At 44.4% G+C, this 20,938-nt stretch overlaps 2 protein-coding genes across 2 annotated transcripts in view; both read left to right on the forward strand.

The window, feature by feature from the left end:
• Nucleotides 1–3,286: 3,286 nt before the first annotated feature.
• Nucleotides 3,287–7,459, forward strand: rerglb (RERG/RAS-like b). Its single transcript, XM_067249279.1, has 5 exons — nt 3,287–3,338; nt 4,132–4,188; nt 4,970–5,043; nt 5,637–5,785; nt 6,682–7,459. The coding sequence occupies exons 1-5, from the start codon at nt 3,287–3,289 to the stop codon at nt 6,965–6,967; spliced, it is 618 nt and encodes a 205-aa protein (XP_067105380.1). The 3' UTR covers nt 6,968–7,459.
• A 1,762-nt stretch (nt 7,460–9,221) lies between these two features.
• Nucleotides 9,222–20,938, forward strand: part of stk33 (serine/threonine kinase 33) — a 28,394-nt gene continuing 16,677 nt past the window's right edge. The window contains exons 1-15 of the mRNA XM_067249408.1: nt 9,222–9,314; nt 12,083–12,145; nt 14,375–14,514; nt 15,072–15,185; nt 15,354–15,458; nt 15,610–15,748; nt 17,672–17,757; nt 18,381–18,468; nt 18,591–18,666; nt 18,796–18,908; nt 18,999–19,084; nt 19,205–19,377; nt 19,453–19,588; nt 19,862–19,960; nt 20,277–20,559. Of these exons, the coding sequence (XP_067105509.1) occupies nt 14,434–14,514; nt 15,072–15,185; nt 15,354–15,458; nt 15,610–15,748; nt 17,672–17,757; nt 18,381–18,468; nt 18,591–18,666; nt 18,796–18,908; nt 18,999–19,084; nt 19,205–19,377; nt 19,453–19,588; nt 19,862–19,960; nt 20,277–20,559 (1,579 nt within the window). The 5' untranslated portion in view covers nt 9,222–9,314; nt 12,083–12,145; nt 14,375–14,433. The remainder of the gene's footprint in view (nt 9,315–12,082; nt 12,146–14,374; nt 14,515–15,071; nt 15,186–15,353; nt 15,459–15,609; nt 15,749–17,671; nt 17,758–18,380; nt 18,469–18,590; nt 18,667–18,795; nt 18,909–18,998; nt 19,085–19,204; nt 19,378–19,452; nt 19,589–19,861; nt 19,961–20,276; nt 20,560–20,938) is intronic.

Below are 20,938 nucleotides of genomic sequence, written 5' to 3' on the forward strand. Positions count from 1 at the left end.
GAGTGTAATCTTCCATAACACAGTACAGTAGTTGATTCAAGGGGTTCTGCTGTGTTTTGGGTAAAGGGCAATGAATGACTTATGAATCTAGACTGCCTTTGAAAACCAACATCTAGCTTCTTCCGACCCATTCTCTAATTCAATTACCCTTCAATTACGTTTTAGCATTCCTCTCTGAGATCTGTAGGTCAGTAAGGCACAAGAATAACAGATGTGGGTGTTTGTGTTGGACATGACTGAGAGCATGACTCTAGTGAGAGGGGAGCAGTGCTGTGGAGATGTTCTGGGGTGTAGATTAGCAGCTACAGGCTTGGCTGGAGTTTCAAGGGTGGGGAGGAAGTTCTCCAGCCCATGAATGAACTGTAGTCTCTTTTCTGACCCGGGACGAGCTCAGGAAAGTCCTTCCACCTGGGGCTTGGACCTTTCAATTCCAAATGGTTGAGTTAAACGTTAAGTAAAAAACATTCTGGTGGACATCTCTGACCTAACTATATTAAATCAACTCGGATTTGGGCCAAAGAACATAGGCATTCAGTGCCTGTGTGTGTTTGGGAAGGGAATGTTCTCTTTCAGCTGCCTTCAGTACTTACAGTGAGGCATTTCCCCCTAGGATACAATCAAAGAAGCTATCGTTAATAACAATTTTATATTGTTGTTCTAATGATGGAAGATTCATGCAGCAACCCTCAATAATACAACACCATCACCACCGAATGCAATTCATTGAGTACATCTTCTCTTCTTACTTCTGCATCATCATGATTTAATTCAAGTTATTTCATCATAACTTACATTTTTGCATTTATAATCAAGGAGAAGCAAGAAGGGTCAAATACAGTAAAACATCTTATTTAATGTAAAAGGTATTTTGTAGGGCAGTAAAAGAGGCTCAGTTTGGCCAAAACAAACTTAGTCAAAAGTCCAGAAATCCTATGCCCTAGAAACTAATGAAAAGTGCAAACTAGAAAACTAGTTTGAGCTTGGCACAGACTGAAGGGCATTTATAAGGTGCCTACTTTGGCTCCTCGAAGTAGACCAGCAGTGATTCATTTGTACCAAAAAAATGAAAAGAAAAATACACTTTGCACGTTCCTGTGAGATTGGACTGGCACAGGAGTGAATTCCATGCAACAGCATGCATTTACAGTTCTCTATTGATGAAAGACACCAACTTGAGCTGCTTAATGCCATCCCAAAGATGATATCTGATTTACATTTACATTTAGTAGTATCATCTTTCTTTTTCTGAGAGAGGGTGAAAGAGAAAGTGGGAAAAAAGGAAAGAAAGAGGGGGGAGGAAGAGAGATAGAGAGATTGAGACAGAAAAGAGGAGAGAAAATGAGATAGAGAGAGGTGGAAGGAGAGAGAGGATGGAAAAACAACAGCACATTAAGAGATCATTTCTCTCCTGTTTTTCTGTCAGCCTTGCAGCCTCTCTGGTTCATCTCTACAGGCAGGGGCCTGATGACTCTCAAACCAGATCAAAGCAGTCTTGGAGGATTCCCTCAATACCTGCAGGATTAAGATACTGATTGTCTGCCTGAGTATTCTAGGGGAAAAACTAAGCTCTCAAGAGGCTGTCCTGAGACAGACATGATGTAAGAACTTTAAGAACTGAGGCCTCTTTACCCGGGAGAGGGTGTTGCCCCTGTCTCATATCCCAAGCACACATCATTTCTTCATGGCCACAGTAAGGGTCATGGTTTTCATAAGAAAAGTCAAATCTTTCTTTTATCCTTTTCTTTGCTTATAAAAAAAAAAATTTGATTACTGCTCAACTTTGGGAGAGCAGTTCATTAAAGTTCCATACCGTAGGAGCAGAGTTTGGCATTTGGATGCCTGTTTCTGATTAACCACACAATGGGAGCAGGGGTAGTTCTTAATGGGTAAATTGTTTTCTGGAAGGCAACATGCTTTAAAAGAGAGTCCATGGTCAATTAGTGGTGAGGGTTTTGCATGTGGTGTATTGGGAATGTATTGTGGAATAATTAAATGACCCACACTAAAAGACTAAGTGACAGTCTAAAAACAGGTCTCTCTGTAGCTGAGTCTGCCACAGTGGATCCTCTATGTTTCTTCCGAATCACAATTCAATATTATACATTTTAGAAATCGGATTGAACTGAACTTGCTTTTTTTGGACACTTTTGTGTCCCATCATCACTTCAACAAAGTCCATTGACAGTTTATTTATTCCGTTTTATTCAGTTGGCAAATGTGCTGCATAGTCGTGGAGGCACATTTCAAGTTTTTGTTCTTGAAAGAGACCTGCAACCTCTCAGTCAGCAGACCTCAAATGAAACATAACAGGATAATAGTGGGACACCTCTGTGAACTTTACTGAACAATGAAGGGCTAGACAAGGGAAAAACACTCTGCATGGAGAGGAGAAAAATGAAAGGACTAGTGAAGCAGTCCATGAAATTGAAGTTTAGGTGATTGAATGGCTTTCTTCGTTCTTTGCAGGAGGGTTGGGGGGTAAAATTGATTGTGGTACCTCTCCTTCAAACGCACTGAACCCTGCAATCAAACCATGCCTCATACTTTGGACATATGTTGGCATTTAATGCTTTGCAGTTGGAGCTTAGTCTTCAGCCATGGTAATTAGGAGATATCCGTGGTATTAACCGACTCTGAGCGCTCTAAAGCCCAGCCCATCTCCATAGATCTGCTGAGGTTCAGCTGTTTCAGTCACGATAGACTATTAGACACTCAGTGGTTAAAGACAAACCATGTTCTCGTACAGCATGTATTTTATTCTCTATTCTGTAGTAATGTTTCAGATGTAGAGTCTGTAATGTTATGGTCAAATACATACTTATTCATGTAAGTAATGTCCATTGTCCATTAAAATCATGAAAAGACTCTACGTTTTATCTGAGAAACACATCACAGTCCAACAGCTCCCAATGACGACTATTATATCATAACTTAACTTAATTAAACCAATGCAAAATAGAAAGATATAAAAGATTATCTGCTGCAAGTTGGGGGTGAACTTGAAACCCAAATTGGCTCTCCTCTGACTGAGTGGGAGGAGAAAAGAAACACAGTGTGCATGTTTTTCCTTTTGCACCATTAGATGTTCAAAGACAGAGTAGAGCTCACATGCACACTGTACATGAGATATTGTAGTAGCACAGGAGAGAGAGAGAGAGAGAGAGAGAGAGAGAGAGAGAGAGAGAGAGAGAGAGAGAGAGAGAGAGAGGAGGTGCTGCATTTATTCTATGTCAGATAACCAGGGTGTTTAGGTACTGTAGTCATTTTTAACAACACTCTTGCTGACATGAATGACATCAAGCTGGCTCTGTTGGGCAGCGAGGGGGCTGGGAAATCAGGTGAGTACATGATGTGCAGCACTGTTTGTGTGAAGTTCAATACTGATTGTGTTGCTGAAACTCACACGGCCTTTCATATCTTTACTTCTGATATAAGTTAATTGTAGTAGTAGTATATGTCAACAATACTATCGAATTGTCTACTGTTTGCCTTACACATGGACCCTAAAGTTAGTTCCTAAATTGTGTCGGAATGTTTTCGCAGTCTAACTGTGGCATAAGGATGTGGTTGCCACAATTATATGGTGAGGCTTCGCAGACAGGAAATTAAGATTGATGTTTGTAGCATGTGGCTAATTGATGAGGTATTATTTTTCTTGTAAAGCAGGGAAAACATGATCCCTGGGGATAACTGGAAAATTTCAACCAAGGTTCCTTGGGTTTAGAAATTAAGAAACATGTAGCAGTGGAGCTAACTTTTCCTTGTGCAGGGAAAAAGGAGGTAAAATAGAGAACTATGGAAGAGATAACCTTACACAGAGCCTCTGTTCCCAGTCTACCAAATACTGACAAGTGTTCAGGGGGAAATAAATGGACAGAAAAGTTGCAGATTTCAGGAACTCATGAGGGGAAGTATTTTACCTATTCAGTACAGAAGCCAGCTGTTTGCACTTTAAAACCTAAGCCCTTGCTTTTAGTTACTGAAAGCCATCATAGTGTCACAGAAAAACAATGCAATGGGCTACATACTAACTAGTTTCTTGGACGGAATCGTTTCTAGTTGTTTCCTGTATAGGGAATTCATAAAGCTGTAAATTGCTGGAATTCACCACCTCTGTTTCTCTCTGTTTAGCCGTTCTGGTGAGGTTCTTGACAAAACGCTTCATTGGAGAGTATGCCTCCAATGCCAGTAAGTACACATATTCCTCACACATTTCAAGTGGGACGGCTGTGTTTTCACAGTGTCCTCTTTACTCCGTACCGGGCCTAAACCCCTCAGTGTGTGCACGGCAACTGCTTGGCTGCTGGCCTTATGACAATTATGTCAACAGAAGTGAGCGCTAAACTTTCTTGTATATAGGACTCATAAGAGTCTGGGATGAACTGATGCACACACAAAGTACATCGTCAGAGAAATGTGACTTCACCTACATGTTGAAGAGACCCAACAGGAAATGTATGTATTTAGAAATCAGTTGATTATGTGTGTGAATGTAGAGAAAGTGTTAACGTACACGTGTCTAAGAACGATGGCATGTGTTTCTCAGAAAGTAGGCCTATCTTCTTATAGTTGAATGACATCATTGATATCAACACGTCATTGTTTGTCTAACATGCTAAAGAACGACAGTCTTTAATGTTAGAGTTTACATTGGGGTACATGATTTCAGACCTTTCCACTCTTGGATTACTCGCTAAAATGAATTAACATCTCCCCATGGAATAGTTGTGCCCTAGATTTGAAGCTTACTGTAATCATTGCTCTAAAGACTAACTAAACCAATCATGTTGTGGTGTACATTGCATACTTGTCTGACATATTTTCCAAGGATAAAACTCAGGGTGCATTTTTAGCTGTCTATATAATACATACATTTCTAGTTACCCATCTCGGTGTTTATGAGACATCGTTTGATCCATAACATGTGTTTTGTATTATAAGCAATCTACCTAAACCTGTTTTGTTGCAGATTCTTTGTACCGTAAAAGGCTGTCCATTGAGGGAAGACAGTTAAACTTAGAAGTCTTTGATCCATGTTCACAGGTATGTACTCATATCTTCAGTTAATGGCTTGTACTTATGTCCACTGTAGCAGTGCACATGCATGTTCTCTCAGATGGTTCCATACTTTAGTGTTATGACATTTAAGATCTTCCCCTGTTTCTTAGAACACAGTGTACACAAAGATGAGCCTTTGAAATCTGAGACTCGGTCTTGAGCATGTTTAGAACACACGGTTGTTCCACATAGTAGCCCTTACCTCCAAGTTATTGTTTAATTGGGATTCCCGTGACTTGGTAACAGGATATCCATTGTCCTTATGTATAATCTTTTAGGGTGTGATCAGTGCTCTGCTGTCTATTTGTTTTCTCTCTTGTCCCTCTCTTCTTTTCTTCAACAAAAGGTGAGAAACCTGTGAAAAGGTGTTTCTGACCTCTTCTGAAATGTATGATATCTGAGAATCTGTGACGAGTCTTTTCTTCTAAATACAGTTCTCTCATTACTCCACTTTATGTCCACTCCTCTGTAAAGGGTGAGGCTCCATTTGATTCTGTTTCCAGTCTAGTCAGGTAGGACATTTGAGAACGCTTGTGTTTGACCTGGTGCCCTCTGACTGTGTCACCTTGCTGTGTCAGAGTGGAGAGAGCAGATGTATCCTGGAGGAACCTGTGGAATGGGCCGATGGCTTTGTGGTGGTGTACGACATCAGCGACCGCACATCCTTCCTTAATGCTGAAAACATCCTACGTCAGATCAAAGAGGCCCGTGAGGAGGGCTGTAAGGGGTGAGTGACTGTGAATCCTATAGACCTGGGAATTGACACCAATCAGAGGAGAGGGTCGGGTGATTGCATGGGTCCCATTCCAGGACTCAACATTTAAGGATAGATTTCAGGGTGTGGATCAGACTTTATACAGCATGACCCATTTTTATGGTACATGTAAAAAAAACTGAACAAGTTTAAATGAGCAGAGGAAGCAGCTTCCTGGCCTGTGGTGAAAATGTTGCCTTTTTTACCCCTTGATAAACACACTGTATTTTGTTAGATTTACTGCCTCAGGGCTCAGCTGAGTTAATTATGTGAGTAAATGAATTCTTACGCTCAATTGAATTCGTCCCGGAACGACTTGTATCCAATTTTCTCATTGGCGTTAATTAAAAAAGGATAAAATATTAGAAGGACAGGGGGATTCAGCTGGACATTTGTTAAATGTTTCATGCTATTTTGAGCCTGTGTGGCCGTGCGGACGTGTAAGTCGGGGTGGCTGGAGAGAATGAGAACTATGACGCATGGCTGACAACGTAATGTGGGTGGTCAGTCTTTGGTCCTGTGTCGTTCCTCCACTCTAACTAGACTAGGATGGTTTAACACTCCATAAAGAACCCCTGATGTGAAGCAGACATCATCTCACACTGTATATGAGAGCTCTAGAAATGTCTGGACTCTATCAACTCAACATTACTTCACCAATGCCGTTGCATGACTTACACGACTTGCTTTGTTTTTCCTTTGATATGGCGTGCTGTTGAACAATAAACACCTTATAGCAGTCTGATTCATTTGGAAAATCTTCAAAGGAACAGAATTCATTTTCACCAACTCTCACACCTTTAGCCATGAGTACGTTGTGGTGACTGCTATGTGAAGGTTGTGACCTATGGTGTGCTTGGTTGGGACAGGGAGGTGGACGTCCCTATCTGCTTGGTGGGGAACAAGCAGGACCTATGCCATGCCCGCCAAGTGTTTGAAGAGGAGGCGCGCGCCCTGGCCCAAGAGTACCGATGTCACTTCCAAGAAGTGTCTGCTGCTGAAGACTATGTGGATATCTCTAACCTCTTCACCAAGCTCATCCGCCACGTGATGGAGTACCTGAAATACCGCGCAGACCGCCGACGTTACAGCGGCTCCAAGTCAATGGCCAAGCTCATCAATAACGTCTTTGGCAAGAGGAGGAAGTCTGTCTGAGCACAGGGTGTGGTGTAGTGGATCTTCAGCTGGGTATGGGATTGATGGGAGTAACAACTGTGATAGGATGAAATCAGCTTGACTGTGTCTTTCGGATCATTTGACCACAGAGAACAGAATCAGGAGTTCAATAAAATTATATATATTATACGTTTATCATCTGAAGACAAGATATCAGTTATTTAATTAGTTTCGATGATCTGTCTTTGATGCTTCTCAATCTTATGCAGAATGGAAGTCCCTCTAGTACATTATTATACAATGCTATTCCCAAACAATTTGAAGAAAAGTTGGGCAACAAAAGTTTTTTTTATATTTCAGAACTTGTATATCTCTGGCAGGACAACATACTGTATTTGAAATAAAATTCAAGGAATGTGTTTGCTCTGAAGTTTAAATGTACATTTCACTGCTCAAAGAGGGCAGGAACGAGGAAAGAAGTATGGCTAAATTGCCTTACTTACTTTTGACATTAAAAGATATCCCTTTGAATTTATTCTGTGGCTGTATAACGTTGCCTGTTTTTCCTTTTCTGTTAAAATGGGTGAAATTGCTTTTTAGTGAAAAATTTCTTCAGCAGCAATATCTAGGCCCATTTGTTACATATAAATAATAGTTGAGCATGAACCTATTCTGCAGATATCTCAGTTCAACATAATGTGAGTATATATTACATATATTATAGAATTTACATATAATCTATAAAACACCAGGCATACATAGTTTTTGTTTTAGTCTTAGTATTAGTATATAATTGCACTTACAAGAGATACGAGTGTGTCTGGAGTATTGAATGTTTTATTCTGTCACAATATGTAGCCAACTCAATATATTCATTGTTCAATCTGGTAAAAGGGCTTACATATGAAATCTACCACTTCTGTGTCTTGGAAAATATATGAAAAGAAGGCACAACAGCATGCATTAATAAAACTACTCCAACAAAAAGGAGATTCCTGCAGTCTATGCCTTCTTTGGACATGTTCAGTTCCTTGTGAAACAGAAGACTGTAAGCATGCCATCATTGCTTATGAACTACACTGGGCTGACTGTTTGTTTGAAAGCTCAGAAATCGCATCTGGTGATAATTATCTTTGCACAAAAAGCTCGATTAAATTCAGCTTTTCTTAATAAAGTGAATAATAAACTATATTTTCAGAACGTTGCAGCAAAGTGCGGGTTCCACTTTATGTCTGTAAAAAAAATGCATTCCCAAGTTTGGAATGCTTTATATTTCGACTCAATTGTACATAATTCGATACTTAAATGTTAAGTTGAATTTCGATAAATAGATCATATTGAAACACTTAATGTTGTTAAACAGAAACTGCAAGCAATAGATATGCTTTAAAATGTAAAGTAAAGTTTACAATCGACCATCTGAAGAAGTGGCACAGAGCCATCTCTGTAAAACCTTTGAAGTAGAAGGACACAAGCTTTTGAATCTAGACAAATGTTTGAAGGCCATCTCAGTTATATACTGGTGCACAATTAGCTATGGCAAACATGCTGCCTATCTCTTAGGAGATGTTATGAACTCATCTTTTATGATCGTAAAATAGTAGTTTAAAAAAGTAGTTTAGTCAATGCCAGTAGGTTAAATGTAATGTAAAGGATAAGGTTCATAAATAGAATTAGGAAGCCTGGACATCCATGTGTACATGATTCTTATATGTTCATCGTATGCATCTTCCTTCCACAGTAAAATCATTGTTTGTGTGAACATGGTGAATAAAGCTGATTCTGATTCTGAATTGCTGATTCTGATCCATTCCTACGAAGTATAGCAGCAGCATCTTAGTCCACTAGATGGAGACTAATCACCACTGTTAAAGTTTTGACTTCAGAAAACATTACGAGAACACGATTACGATAGAAGCATGTTAATAATGCGTTACATATGTTGTTTTCATCTAACTGTAAATGAAAAGACCATCAAGACCATCAAAGACCATCATTCGTGCAGGCCTTTAAATTAACTAAGAATTATTTAATGGCCTGCACGAATAACACAATACATACCTAAAATGAAAAGAAAATACAACTGACTGCTAATTATAATCTAACTTCTATCTTGAATAACGAGATGACTAAATGTAATTTAGAATACATTTCAATTAAAAATTTAATCATTTTTCAATGAATCATTTTTCATTGCGCCTATTTGTCCCTGTTCACGTCCCGTAGGTAGCCCATCAACTTCTCATCGGTGCATCACACTGGAAAAGTTTGAAGACACAAGTGGATGGCTCATGCGGTACGTAGCTACAACCCCTGATTCCTGGCACATTCCGTGGATGACCACAACAAAGAGCTCCACCGATACGCAGTGCACATTGAAAATACGGTAAATGACTCTCAATAGACTCTTTTATTTGGTTTGTTGGTTGCCATTAAAATGATCTAGTTAGCTAGCCATTTAGAGCTAGCTTTATGAAGACAACTTCGTACAGTTGTTGCCATGGCAACACACGCTAAAGTTTCGTTCAAGGAACTGTACTGAACATCAAGTGCTAGCGACCTTATTAGCCGATATTTGCATGCAAGCTAACATGTTTAGTTAATAACTCCTGGCCTCATTCTGCATTTCACTGCAAAATATTCTAAAATTATGACCAAATTATTCCTCTAAATGTTATTATGCGTGCTTGTCCTAGCCAGCTGAGTAATGCTAGTTCAACTAACTGTAGCTAATTCATTAACATAAACTGACTTAATCTCAGAAAATAATCAGAATATCCAAATACCCTGGGTTTGACGCCATTTAATCAGCTGTTCTTCAGCTTAGGGTACAATGAATGTTTGAAACATCACTGAGCAATGAAACACCTATTACTATGCAGGTTCCATGCCAGATAATTATATTTAGTTGGAACAGGTCATAGGAAGTTAATTACTGCTTGTATGGTTGAGAATGGCTCCTCTTGCCATATTGGTTTTCTTGGTTTCGAATGAATCTGTCTAGCTGATTTTTTTGTGATTTTATTTAAAATCAACTAAGAATATCAGGCTACAGGGGTCTATCATCTATCAGCTTTAACGTGGATCTTATAGTATTTGTATTGTTGATAAATCCACCAGAAATCTCATCATGCACTGCTACAACTAGGCTATGTATTAACCTATGTATTAATATTAACATTAATATTATATGTTGTGTCTGAGGGCCCTTACAGGCAGACATTCCAGAGTTGTCTGTGACACAGTAGGCTATAAGACAGAAGCCCAGTTTTAATGTGTAGTTTAATGAAATGTACCAACATGATATTAGACACCCTTTGATACGATCACCATCCTTGCGGGTGAGTATATCCCCCTGAAGTCTTCAGAAAGCCAACTAATTAATTTCCATTTTGTTCTCATCCTTTGATTCCTATTGCGTGGATAGTTCTAGGCCTTCTGGCATTTTTTTCTGAAGATGATTTGCTGTCACAAGGGTATCGGGAGTATAAACTTGGCTATTAGGCCTATGCCAACTATAGTTTGCAATTTAGAAACCCTTCTTTGCAGATCTTTACACCCTTAGATGTGTCTCAGTGGTATGTAGAGGCCACTGGAAAATGTGCGGCTTTGCTGTTTTGAATATATATTTTTAAGATGTCTGCTGTTGGTTCCTGAGGCTTGGGTAATGCAGAGATTAGCCAATATCCTGATTAAACCAATGAGAGATGCTTTTTGAATTTGTTGAGCCTTATCTCCTAGCAACATGTGGAGTCCTCTGAGTAGGCGAGGCAACTTGATCTTTTGCTTCCCTTTAGCAAAGCATGTTCCTCTAGCCTGTGGACACTTATCAGACATGACCTAAGAAGACAAAGAAAATTGTCTGAGGGCTCTCTGAGTGGCATGTTTACAGGGGTACTGATAGGGGCTGAACAGAGGAGAAACTAAAAAGGCACCTTCAAAATCTCTCAAGTGTCAATTAGAGGTCATACTGTACTGTACTGTACAGTAGATATGGGTGTAAGGACATAGGCCTAAATAAGATGTCTTCATTTTGATCTTGCAGCACAGATGAGCAGACTGAACATTCAGACCCACAGTTCAAGGCTAAACCATTTCTTTTTTAGATGTTTACGCTGAACCCCCCCAGTCGTTTAATACACTTGAAAACTCAAACTCAGATGGACTTTGTAGAATCTTTTTCCAGTTAATGTTACTCATCCTGTAATTGAGTGGAATGAACGCCCTGGTATTTTCATTCCAGACGTGCTGTGTGAGTCTTCCCTCATCAGGTAATGTAATTCCATGCTTCATTAGGACTGCAGAGTTTATCATTTGTCATCAAAGCCAGCTGTCAATAAATAATTAAGTCTCAGATGAGGAGAATGAAATATTTTAGCTAGCAAGAAGGATGAATGTCTGCTTTCTGTATTGTCAACATACAGAACAGGTCGAATTGCGAGTGAAAAGGGAAAGCTATGAGTGGAAGGGAGAGAATAAAAAATTCTATTTAGGCCCGGAATTATCTTTGTGTGGCCAGGCATCATTACGGTGTCACATTTAATTTGCATTCCGAGCTGAGACACCACATCTCTCTCCCAGTCACGGGAAACAATAAGCATTTCCGTCCACAAACAATCAGTAAATAAAGACTAATGGGGTTCTGACAGAATGGTAGAGGGATGAGAAACCAGAGGGATCGATGGCTGACATTCTATCTGCCATAATTAGCCTACTTTCTACTGAGATCTGGTGGGTGTGTGGAAGCACATGGTCCCTGTCTGGCGGATGAGCGTTGCTGTATTTATTCTACAGGAGTGTGTGTCCATGAGTGTGGATGCACGGTGTGTTTGGGTTTGGAAAACGTGTGCCGTGTTGCTTCGATCCTGTCGTTTCAGTGGCAACCTGTTCACACAACCTTTTACACGGCAAATAGGCTACACTACTAGCCTTGTACACACATTTAAATGATAAATTGTCATTGCATGTTACAATGGTATGCAGAAAACTAGTTAGGCAAACCCTGCCTTGGGCTAATCATGCTCCAGGATAACCTTCTGCCAATGTATAGTCTACTGAGTTATGCGGTGTGTACTTAAGGTATAGTAGGGGTAATCAGTAGTCTGTGATGATTCCATGCTCATTATAATATCATTAGCATTATTTTGTGTGCAGGTCTGATGAGAAACTCTTAGAAGCAGTAACTAAAATGGAACCTTTTGGGGCTGCCACAACTTGGTAAGTACAGTATGCGAGTCCTTCGTGTAAATTAGTCACTGTACATGGGTTTCATTTTGCCTGTCGCAGGTGCAAGTGCACAAGAGCAGGAGGTTAGGGGCTGTTGACAGATGTAGTTTGCCTAACTCGCGTAGTCCGAGGCCTATGTCGTCTAAGCTGCATGAATGCCAATACTGTTACAGTGAGCTGTAGATTAATTTGAAGTGCAGTCATGCCTCGTCTGCATATACCATTCGTCATGCTAATTCACATTTTAATTAATGTCCGTCAAGCCCTATGGTTAAAGCAATATTCACAGGCTTGACTACCCCATTACTTACGAGCCTTAATACTGACTAATACATGTAGCTATATCATCCTTAATTTTCCAGATTCCACAGCATGCTTGATGATTCTGATATTCAGGAAGTTTTGATAATTAAATCCAGTGACATTTCTTTCTCATTGGTGTGTTATGAACGTTCTCTCTTTTGCACTTAGTTCCTCAATGCAGCGAAGCAGTACATTCCGTCAAACAAATCTATTCGTTTAAGTGACATTGGCCCAGGTTATAGAATCCATTACAGGGATGTGCTCCTTCTAGAGACCAACCCATTTTGGAACTGGTTAGTCTCTAGAACGATGTGTTCAATTCTGTCGTTTAATGCCATAATAAACCTATGGTTTAAAACAGTCTAGTACTGGTGGTATGGATTAGTCGTGACCTATTTTAAGGCCAGACATCTCTCCCTGACATGACCCTGATATCCCATTTCCTCCACACTGGGCTGGGGCTGAACCCCATGGGTGCTGGAGCCAAGGCCAGGGGCTGCCCTCCTCCCTGGGGCCCCCTCAGAGGAGCGGGGCCCAGGGTCCTGGCTGCAACACATCACTCTTCTCCCCTCCAACTCGCCCACAAATCAACTGTGATTGAAGTGATTGGAATTTCCAGTGGCTGTCACAATCGTTTTGATGAACAAATAGACGGGAGATAATGTGGGAGACAGGCCTGTTATGAGAACTGTGTCTGGGATAAGATAATGCACCAGAGTGAAGAGGTTAAAGACACCGCTTCCTTGTTAATAATTAATTGCTGTCCGTGTGGCGGATCCACTCCACTGCTCCCAGTCATCACTCGATAATTGCTTTACATTTAATTTGGCTTTAGATATATATTTTTTTTTCTTCAAGCCTGGTTAATTGCGCTTTAAGTTAGGCAAATGTGTACTCAAGACTGGTTTGGTAGGAAACCAATGGACGTATTGTGATTGTGATTGTGAACAGAGAACAGATGCATGATGGTGATGGTGTCTCGGCATACTATATTATTTATGTTTCTTTGTATAGCCTAGAATATTGTTTGGTTTTGTTCTACGATTCATCAGAGTGTAAGCCTAATTTCAATCACAAGAAGTTCATTCGGACTAGGCTAAATCACAAACTCCATACTGTTGATTAGGCTTTTAGTTAATTTTGTCCTAACATTATTACTTGCCTAGAGAGTCACCTCTTCTGCTTTCGTTCTACCTTTTATACTGTAGCCTATTTTGAAATGTTGCCAAAATAGCTCTTAACTTGGCGTGTCAAAGCAGCCGTTTCTCACTGGTTATCAGCCCCTTGTTCTGGGAAGACCCTGTCCCATCAGCATCAATGTCAGAGCGTCGTTCTGCTTTACATAAACATATCACAAGGCTGGAAAGCCACCCAGTTAATGATCCTCTTCCTAATGACTTCCTTCAGCATGCAGGCACCCCTATCTTCTCCTCTGTCAGCGGTTCCCGGTTGTCACCTCTCTGCGAACTTTGTAAACGGGGCTGCCAGGTGTTGTGTCTATCCTCTGCTCCACGCTGGGCTCCTTGGGGCAGCTTGCCCCTGGGTGTTTGAACAGTAGGGGTGCAAGGAGCCCAGTTACCTTCAGCTGCACGCCTGTCGCCAGGGTGACCGTGCCAGGCCACCTACTGAGGTGCCTGTCCGCCTGATTGGCTGTCCTCCCCAGGGGTTCACCTGGCCTTGATTAGCCATTCAGCTTGGCAAGGCCCACTGTAAATCCCCTGCACCTGATGGAATGAAGCGAACTCGCCTGTGCAACGATGACCAGAGCCTACGTTTCCCCTACATTGTTTGGAAAAAGATCATGCTTTTTACAAGAGGACACCCTGACCTGGATAGGAAAACTCTCATTGTGTCGTGATCGTGTGAAGGGTTCTCTGACTGCGGCTCATCCCGCTCCCCCGTGTGTTTCCCCCCCAGACGTCAAGGCCCCTCACCCTGAGACAGCCCAGGCAGATGTAGGTGGAGCCGGCGTCAGCATGGCGTCTCCGTGGAGCCGCGGGAGCAGCGCAGAGAGGAAGGTGCCCCACACCCGCCTGGAGGAGGAGGCTGAGATCCAGGTGCACCGCAGACCCTCTGCCCCACGCCGCCCACCCCGGCCTCCCCTCACCCCGACACACACACACACAGAGTCACGACTGACCTCTATAGCACACCCTCGTCTGCACTAGAGGAGGATCACGCTCCACTTTGCTCCTGATTGCCCCCCCTCCCCCTCCCCCCTTTCTCTTGGGGGTTCAGCTGCTCTCTTTGCCAAACCTGCAGCAGCCAGTGCTCAGCCTTGCATGCGCAGAGATAATGATCAAGTTAATTAGACCTGAGATTGAATGAGCTGCGGCAGCAACTTAATCATTTGTAACTTGATTAGAAATACTATATTCTGCAGCTCTAGAGACCGGAAAACTTTCCCTTTTTTGAGTGCTTGAAAATTAAGATCCACTTCAGGATTCAGGTCTTCGGTTAATGTACCGTTGGAGACAAAAATATATAACCCCCAACTCAAACACTCAGGTCTGAGAACATGCTGGCAGTACTGGACATATCCCTGCCACCACTGTGAATTCAAAGCCAATGTGAATTGCCTTTTCTCTTAATGGCTTCTCTGTTATTCCCATAGAGAATATTCTCATTTGGGAGGAAATTGGGTAAAGGGAGCTTCGGGGTCGTCTGTGAAGCCACCCATATTGATACGAGGAAGAAATGGGCTATTAAGAAGGTGAACAAAGAGAAGGTGAGTGCATTAGCGTCTCCCCAGGGATTCTTGTTGGCCGCTGTGGTGAAAAAAGACACTCTAAAGTCAGTCTAAAGTCAGACAAACACGGTAACAGCAGCCATAGACCTTAGCATCTCTGCCATACACCCTACACCTCATGCTGTTTCTATATTTCCCCCCTTGCAGGCTGGGAGTTCGGGTGTCAAGCTGCTGGAAAGAGAGGTCAGCATACTCAAACGTGTTAACCATGCTCATATCATCCATCTCGAGGAAGTCTTTGAAACACCCAAGGTAAGGTTCCCCGACCTACCGAGCGAAACAAATTGGACTTTTGCGACTAACGCAAGAGCACCAACCACACGCGCGCGTGGCTGGTGAATAGGAGAGCAGGTCCACGTTTAGGGTGGCGTGCCGCCGGCTGAGTGCGCGTGCCGTGTTTCAGAGGATGTACCTGGTGATGGAGCTGTGCGAGGGCGGCGAGCTGAAGGAGCTCCTGCAGAAGAACAGGCGCTTCAGCGAGGAGGAGAGCAGGCACATCATCAGGAGCCTGGCGGAGGCCATCGTCTACCTGCACAAGAAGGGTACCGCCGGCACACACCGCACATTTAGGAGGGGAACTCCGCTACGGGAGTGAACGCGGAACGTCAGAGAATGTTTGTTTTTTTTGTTTGTTTTTTACACTTTTGGGTTCCGTGGCCGAACAAATAAACTGATATAAGGGCACGAACGCACACAATGCTGTAATTAAGCCGACCTTATTACCCCACCGCCGTGGAGCGACGATGTGTTGTGAGCCAATTGTGTGCAGAGAGAATGTGCAAATTGGTGATATCACAGTGTCATCATTCTCACAGTCAAATTGCTTTGCCCTCGTTGACGCCTGATAATCAGTGAGATGATACCACATTATGGCTCTCAGTCATTATAGAACCTTGCTTATTCTAATAATGAGATAATAATGAGCAAGTGCCGGGCAAAAAGTGTTCCCCCTTTTAATTGAGTCTGAGGGGTTTATTTGAAGATGCTGTGTTTTCGACCCCCCTTCCTGATGGTGAAATATCTAGTTAGAGGTAATTTAGGACATTGCCTGGCAATGAGACACCATTACATGGGACTAATGACTCATTTACAATGAGCTGGAGAGGAATACTGATTAATAGGTGTGTTTTCACACTAAAAGTCCCTCAGCGCTGGTGTGCCTTACGTCTGGAGTTGCTAATGATACCGGTGTGGAGGTGTTAGCCGTGACTCTCTCTTACAGGTAGTGCCCTTAGCGTGTGAAGCAGTCAAGGTAACACCGAGCGTAAACTTTCATTAACCTTCCTCCGTAGCCAGAATGATGAGTGGTCCGTCAAAGCATCCCGTGGATATCATTCATTTAACATGGAGTGATTTGTTTTGGCTCCCATGGGATATTTCTGTCAAATGAATATGACCGGATTTTGTGATTCAGTCTTTTCTTTATTGTCCACATTCTGTTGTCGCCAGGAAGACAGAGAGCCGGCAAATATCCCACTCCAGACCTCATTACACACAATCATGTGCAATAGCACCGTTTTGTTCTGTTTTTTCTAAATGAAATACAGCTAGGAAGTGGACTGGATTTGTGCAGTACGACTGCTGACCTATTGTATCTGTGTCACATATATATACACATCTGTGTTTATAGAAGTCTGGTTTACCATTTGTAGATCACCGCACTGCCGACCTGTCAACCTGTGTCTACCATCATAGCTTCTTGTCAAACTGAAAAAATAGACAGTTTCGAAACGGTAGCTTTATTCACAAACTTTACTTGGGATGTTGCTGAACAGCTTAAGTCTCACTTGATTTGTAGCCGAACATCCACAGTGTGTACAGTATATCAAATGTAATCAGCTTTGGAGCACACATACAGAAATCACATATTTCCAGTAATGGTCCATCTGAAGGGGGTACGAGCTTCCATCTGCATCAACATTACAGAAGAAGAACCAGTCTGGTAGAAGGTTGCCCTCTTTAAAACCCTCTCCAAAAGAATCACTTGAACAGACTTGAACTTTAAGACTCCAGAGGGTAGGACTGCTGTGACACTTTATTTTCCATCCCATCAAGTCAATCTATCTCCAACATCTCATCTAACCTCAAACTCTCTCAATCGCCCCTCCGAATCTCGCCATCCTCTCTTCACATCTCCTGTAATGACCACTGGTACTTGGTGGCTCACCATTTTTAACAGAAGGCTGCCATCTGTCATAGGCATGCTTTCATTTAGCAAGGCTTTGGCCTTTTTGCCAGAGGATAAAGTAGCTGTTTTTGAACAGACCTAGTGTCGTCAGCCTGGCAAAACTCCTTCGCTAAATCAACTTCATTTCCCAGAGGAATGCTCCAGAACTGATTAAGGTCGTGGCTGGGGTCACCTGTTGAAAGTGACTCATTGTGCAGATTTAGCTTTGAACCACTTTCAACATCCTCGCAATATCTCCTCCACAAATACATCTCATTCACGCTGTTTTCCTTTTCAGACATCGTGCACCGAGACCTGAAACTGGAGAACATTTTAGTGAAGACTTATCACCATGGTAGCGATAATGACATGATCAGAATCAAGGTGAGACCGGGGCACAAACAACAGAAATGTTCTCCTGTCTCTCCTCCATGCTCTTCAGGAGGAGAGACTCCTGGTGGGTCTCTCTGTCGCTCCCACCATTGTCTCCCCCCCCCCCCCCCCCCCCACACACACACACACACACCCTCTGGAAATGGTTTTAAATACTATCTCATTATGACAGACCCCCCAATGGCGCCTGCTTTATATCAGTCCTCACAAAGAGGGAATCAAGAGCATCTTTTAAGACAAATTACTGCCCGGGCCCAGCATGTTGTGTGCATTGACAGAGCGCCAACCAAAGCAGATACATGGAACACAAGCTAAAACAAGGCAGAGCTGCCGCATAAATCTCTTTCGAACACACACACACAAGAAGAAAAAACAGTGTTGTCCTGGCGCAGTATAAAAGGCTTTTCTCTGGCTGGAGGTGGTCATCTGTCCTGGTGGTTCTCTCCTGTTGTATTTATACCACCTGCTGTGGACTAGGGGACAGCCTATAGACTCGTACTAGTTATTCATCGCACACTGAGAAAGCTGAGGGTGTGCTTTTAAGCTAAGCATGAAATCCAGTAAGTAAAAAATGGCTGGGATTAGTTTCACGTAACCGTTGGTCCTCTTCTCAGGTGACAGACTTTGGGTTGTCGGTGAAGAAAGGTGGCGTTGGCAGTGAGAACATGCTGAAAGCCACCTGTGGGACACCTATCTACATGGGTATGGCACACACACACGCACACACACACACACACACACACACTCCTCTACCCTGGGCCTCCAGTAGGTCCTTGTGTTCCAGTGGTGCGTGTATGAGTGTAGGAGCCTGTGCTGTGTTTCAGCTCCGGAGGTGATCAACGCTCATGAGTACAGCCAGCAGTGTGACATGTGGAGCATCGGAGTCATCATGTACATGCTGTAAGGACACGCGCACACACACACAGCTTTCCTCATCCTCCACTCCTCCACGGCCCAGAACGCGTGTCGCGTGTTCGGAGGCAGCGGCAGCCTCGATGCGTGACGGCGCGTGTGCTCCGATCCCCACAGGCTGTGTGGAGAGCCCCCGTTTGTGTCCAGCAGTGAGGACAGCCTGTTTGAGATGATCAAGAAGGGAGAGCTCACCTTCGCCGGGCCCGTCTGGGACACCGTCAGCGACGCAGGTGACGCGCCCCCCCCGTTCCCTTCCTGCCTGTCTTGAGCCCGCGCGCTTTCAATGTCCACCAACCTTGTTCGCGTTCTCATCTCCACAGCAAAGAAGGTGTTGCGTTGCTTACTGAAGGTCGACCCCGCCCACCGCATTACAGCCAATGAGCTGTTGGATAACCCCTGGATCACGGTAAGGGAGTGACCCTGGTCCCTTTGCCTGCTTCAGTCCACGATCAAAGGCTGCTGTAAGGTGGAATCATGATCCCAAATGAGTGGTGGGCCGTTACGGAGGGGATATTGTCTCTCCCAGGGTGACACCAGCACGCCGACCACGCCCACCAACGTGCTGGAGATGATGCGTCTGTTCCGGGAGGACCCCGAGGGGGCGGAGGAGGCCGAGGGGGCCGTGGAGGGGGCGGAGGAGGCGACGGAGGTGCTGAGCCAGCTCTCCCTGAGCCTCAGCAGGGACAGCCAGACCCTGGAGCCCCGGGACCGGCCGGAGAGCCTGGAGCCCCGGGCCCGGCCGGAGAGCCTGGAGCCCCGGGCCCGGCCGGAGAGCCTGGAGCCCCGGGCCCAGCCGGAGAGCCTGGCCAGGGTGTCGTCGGCGAGCAGCGACGGCAAGAGCGTCGCCGAGCACAGCCTGGAGGGAGACACCGACAGCAGCAGCAGCAAGCCCCCCACCCCCACCAAACAGGTACCTCACACACACACACACACACTGTGGCATGTGATCTGCCGTCCGTCCCCCCCGTCCCCTCCCACAGCTCAATTAGCCAACGTGACAATGAGCTTGCCCTTGACTAACAACTAGCCCACTGTGTCCTACTGTAAGTACGCTTACTTTTAAGTGCTGCGTTATCAGCCCCAAGGTTCAGCCAGGATCCATTATTTAGGGTCATTCTAGCCAGGTCCACGTCTCTCATGTTCCCCCCCCCCCCTCCCCCCTCTGGCTGTTATCCTGCCGCAGAGACAAAAGAAGAAGGCTGCCTCTTCCTCCTCCAGCGGAACGCGGGTGAACGGGTCTGCAGGGAAGATCTGTCACCTACTCTGCCCCTCTACCTCACAGGTCAGATGTCAAGGAGTGGACAGACCCCTCTCACACAGCCCTCACGCTGACAGTACTACCACACGTGACACAGCAGGCCACCATCGCGTTTAGAGCCAAAAACTCAACGACTGTCGTTTGTTTCCGTAGAAACGCTCTGTTGTTTTCAGTTCCGGTCGCTGGGGCGATGTGTATATTCAGTCACCACTAGATGGAGCCATATTAACTCACCAGACTAGCCGAGCTAGAACCCATTACCTGAACTTAGCCAGAACACGTGAGGATGGTGGCGTGTGTGTCTGTCTCTGAGTTGAACGTGAGTTCAATGTCCACGCAGTCCCATTCAGGTGGCGTCCAGCGCTCCAGGCAGTCGAGTGCAACTCACCTCAGCCTCCAGGAGCAGAGGGACACCTGCGCCTCTCCGGCGGGGCCCTCTCCCAAACCAGCGCCCGGCCCGGGGAAGGCCCGCAAGCCCAAATCGCCCGCCCCACACGGCCCTCGCCCCGGGAACTGCTCCCCCCGGCCGCCCGGCAAACCCAGGCCCAAGAAGAGCTCCCAGACCCCAGCAGCCCAGTGTTCAGCCCAAGGCCCAGAGACGCCACGTGCCAAAGAAGACCCCTGTACGTAGTGTTCCCCGGGGGGTGGCAGGACTGCTGGACGCATGACCGCCTGGCAGTTAGGCATCAACCCTCCCTCCCTCCCCCCCCCCCCACCCCCCCCCCCCCCCCACACGCACACACCCTCCCCCACCCTTAACATACCTCTAGCCATGGACTGACTTGGTCTCACTCTCACATAAACACAGATGCAGTTTTACAAAACATCCAGCAGGTAGATGAGGGAGATATGAGATGAGGTTGTCAGTCAACATTGTCAGTGGCATCCACTCTAATGTATTGAAAGGGGTTCCAGTGTTTCAGGGGGATCAGGAGAGCCAAGGTCATATTTGACCCTTGCAATATTCAACAGCGTAGCGTCTGATATGCTACGACTCGAAAC

Source organism: Osmerus mordax, chromosome 13, assembly GCF_038355195.1.
Source record: "Osmerus mordax isolate fOsmMor3 chromosome 13, fOsmMor3.pri, whole genome shotgun sequence".
Classification (NCBI taxonomy): domain Eukaryota; kingdom Metazoa; phylum Chordata; class Actinopteri; order Osmeriformes; family Osmeridae; genus Osmerus; species Osmerus mordax.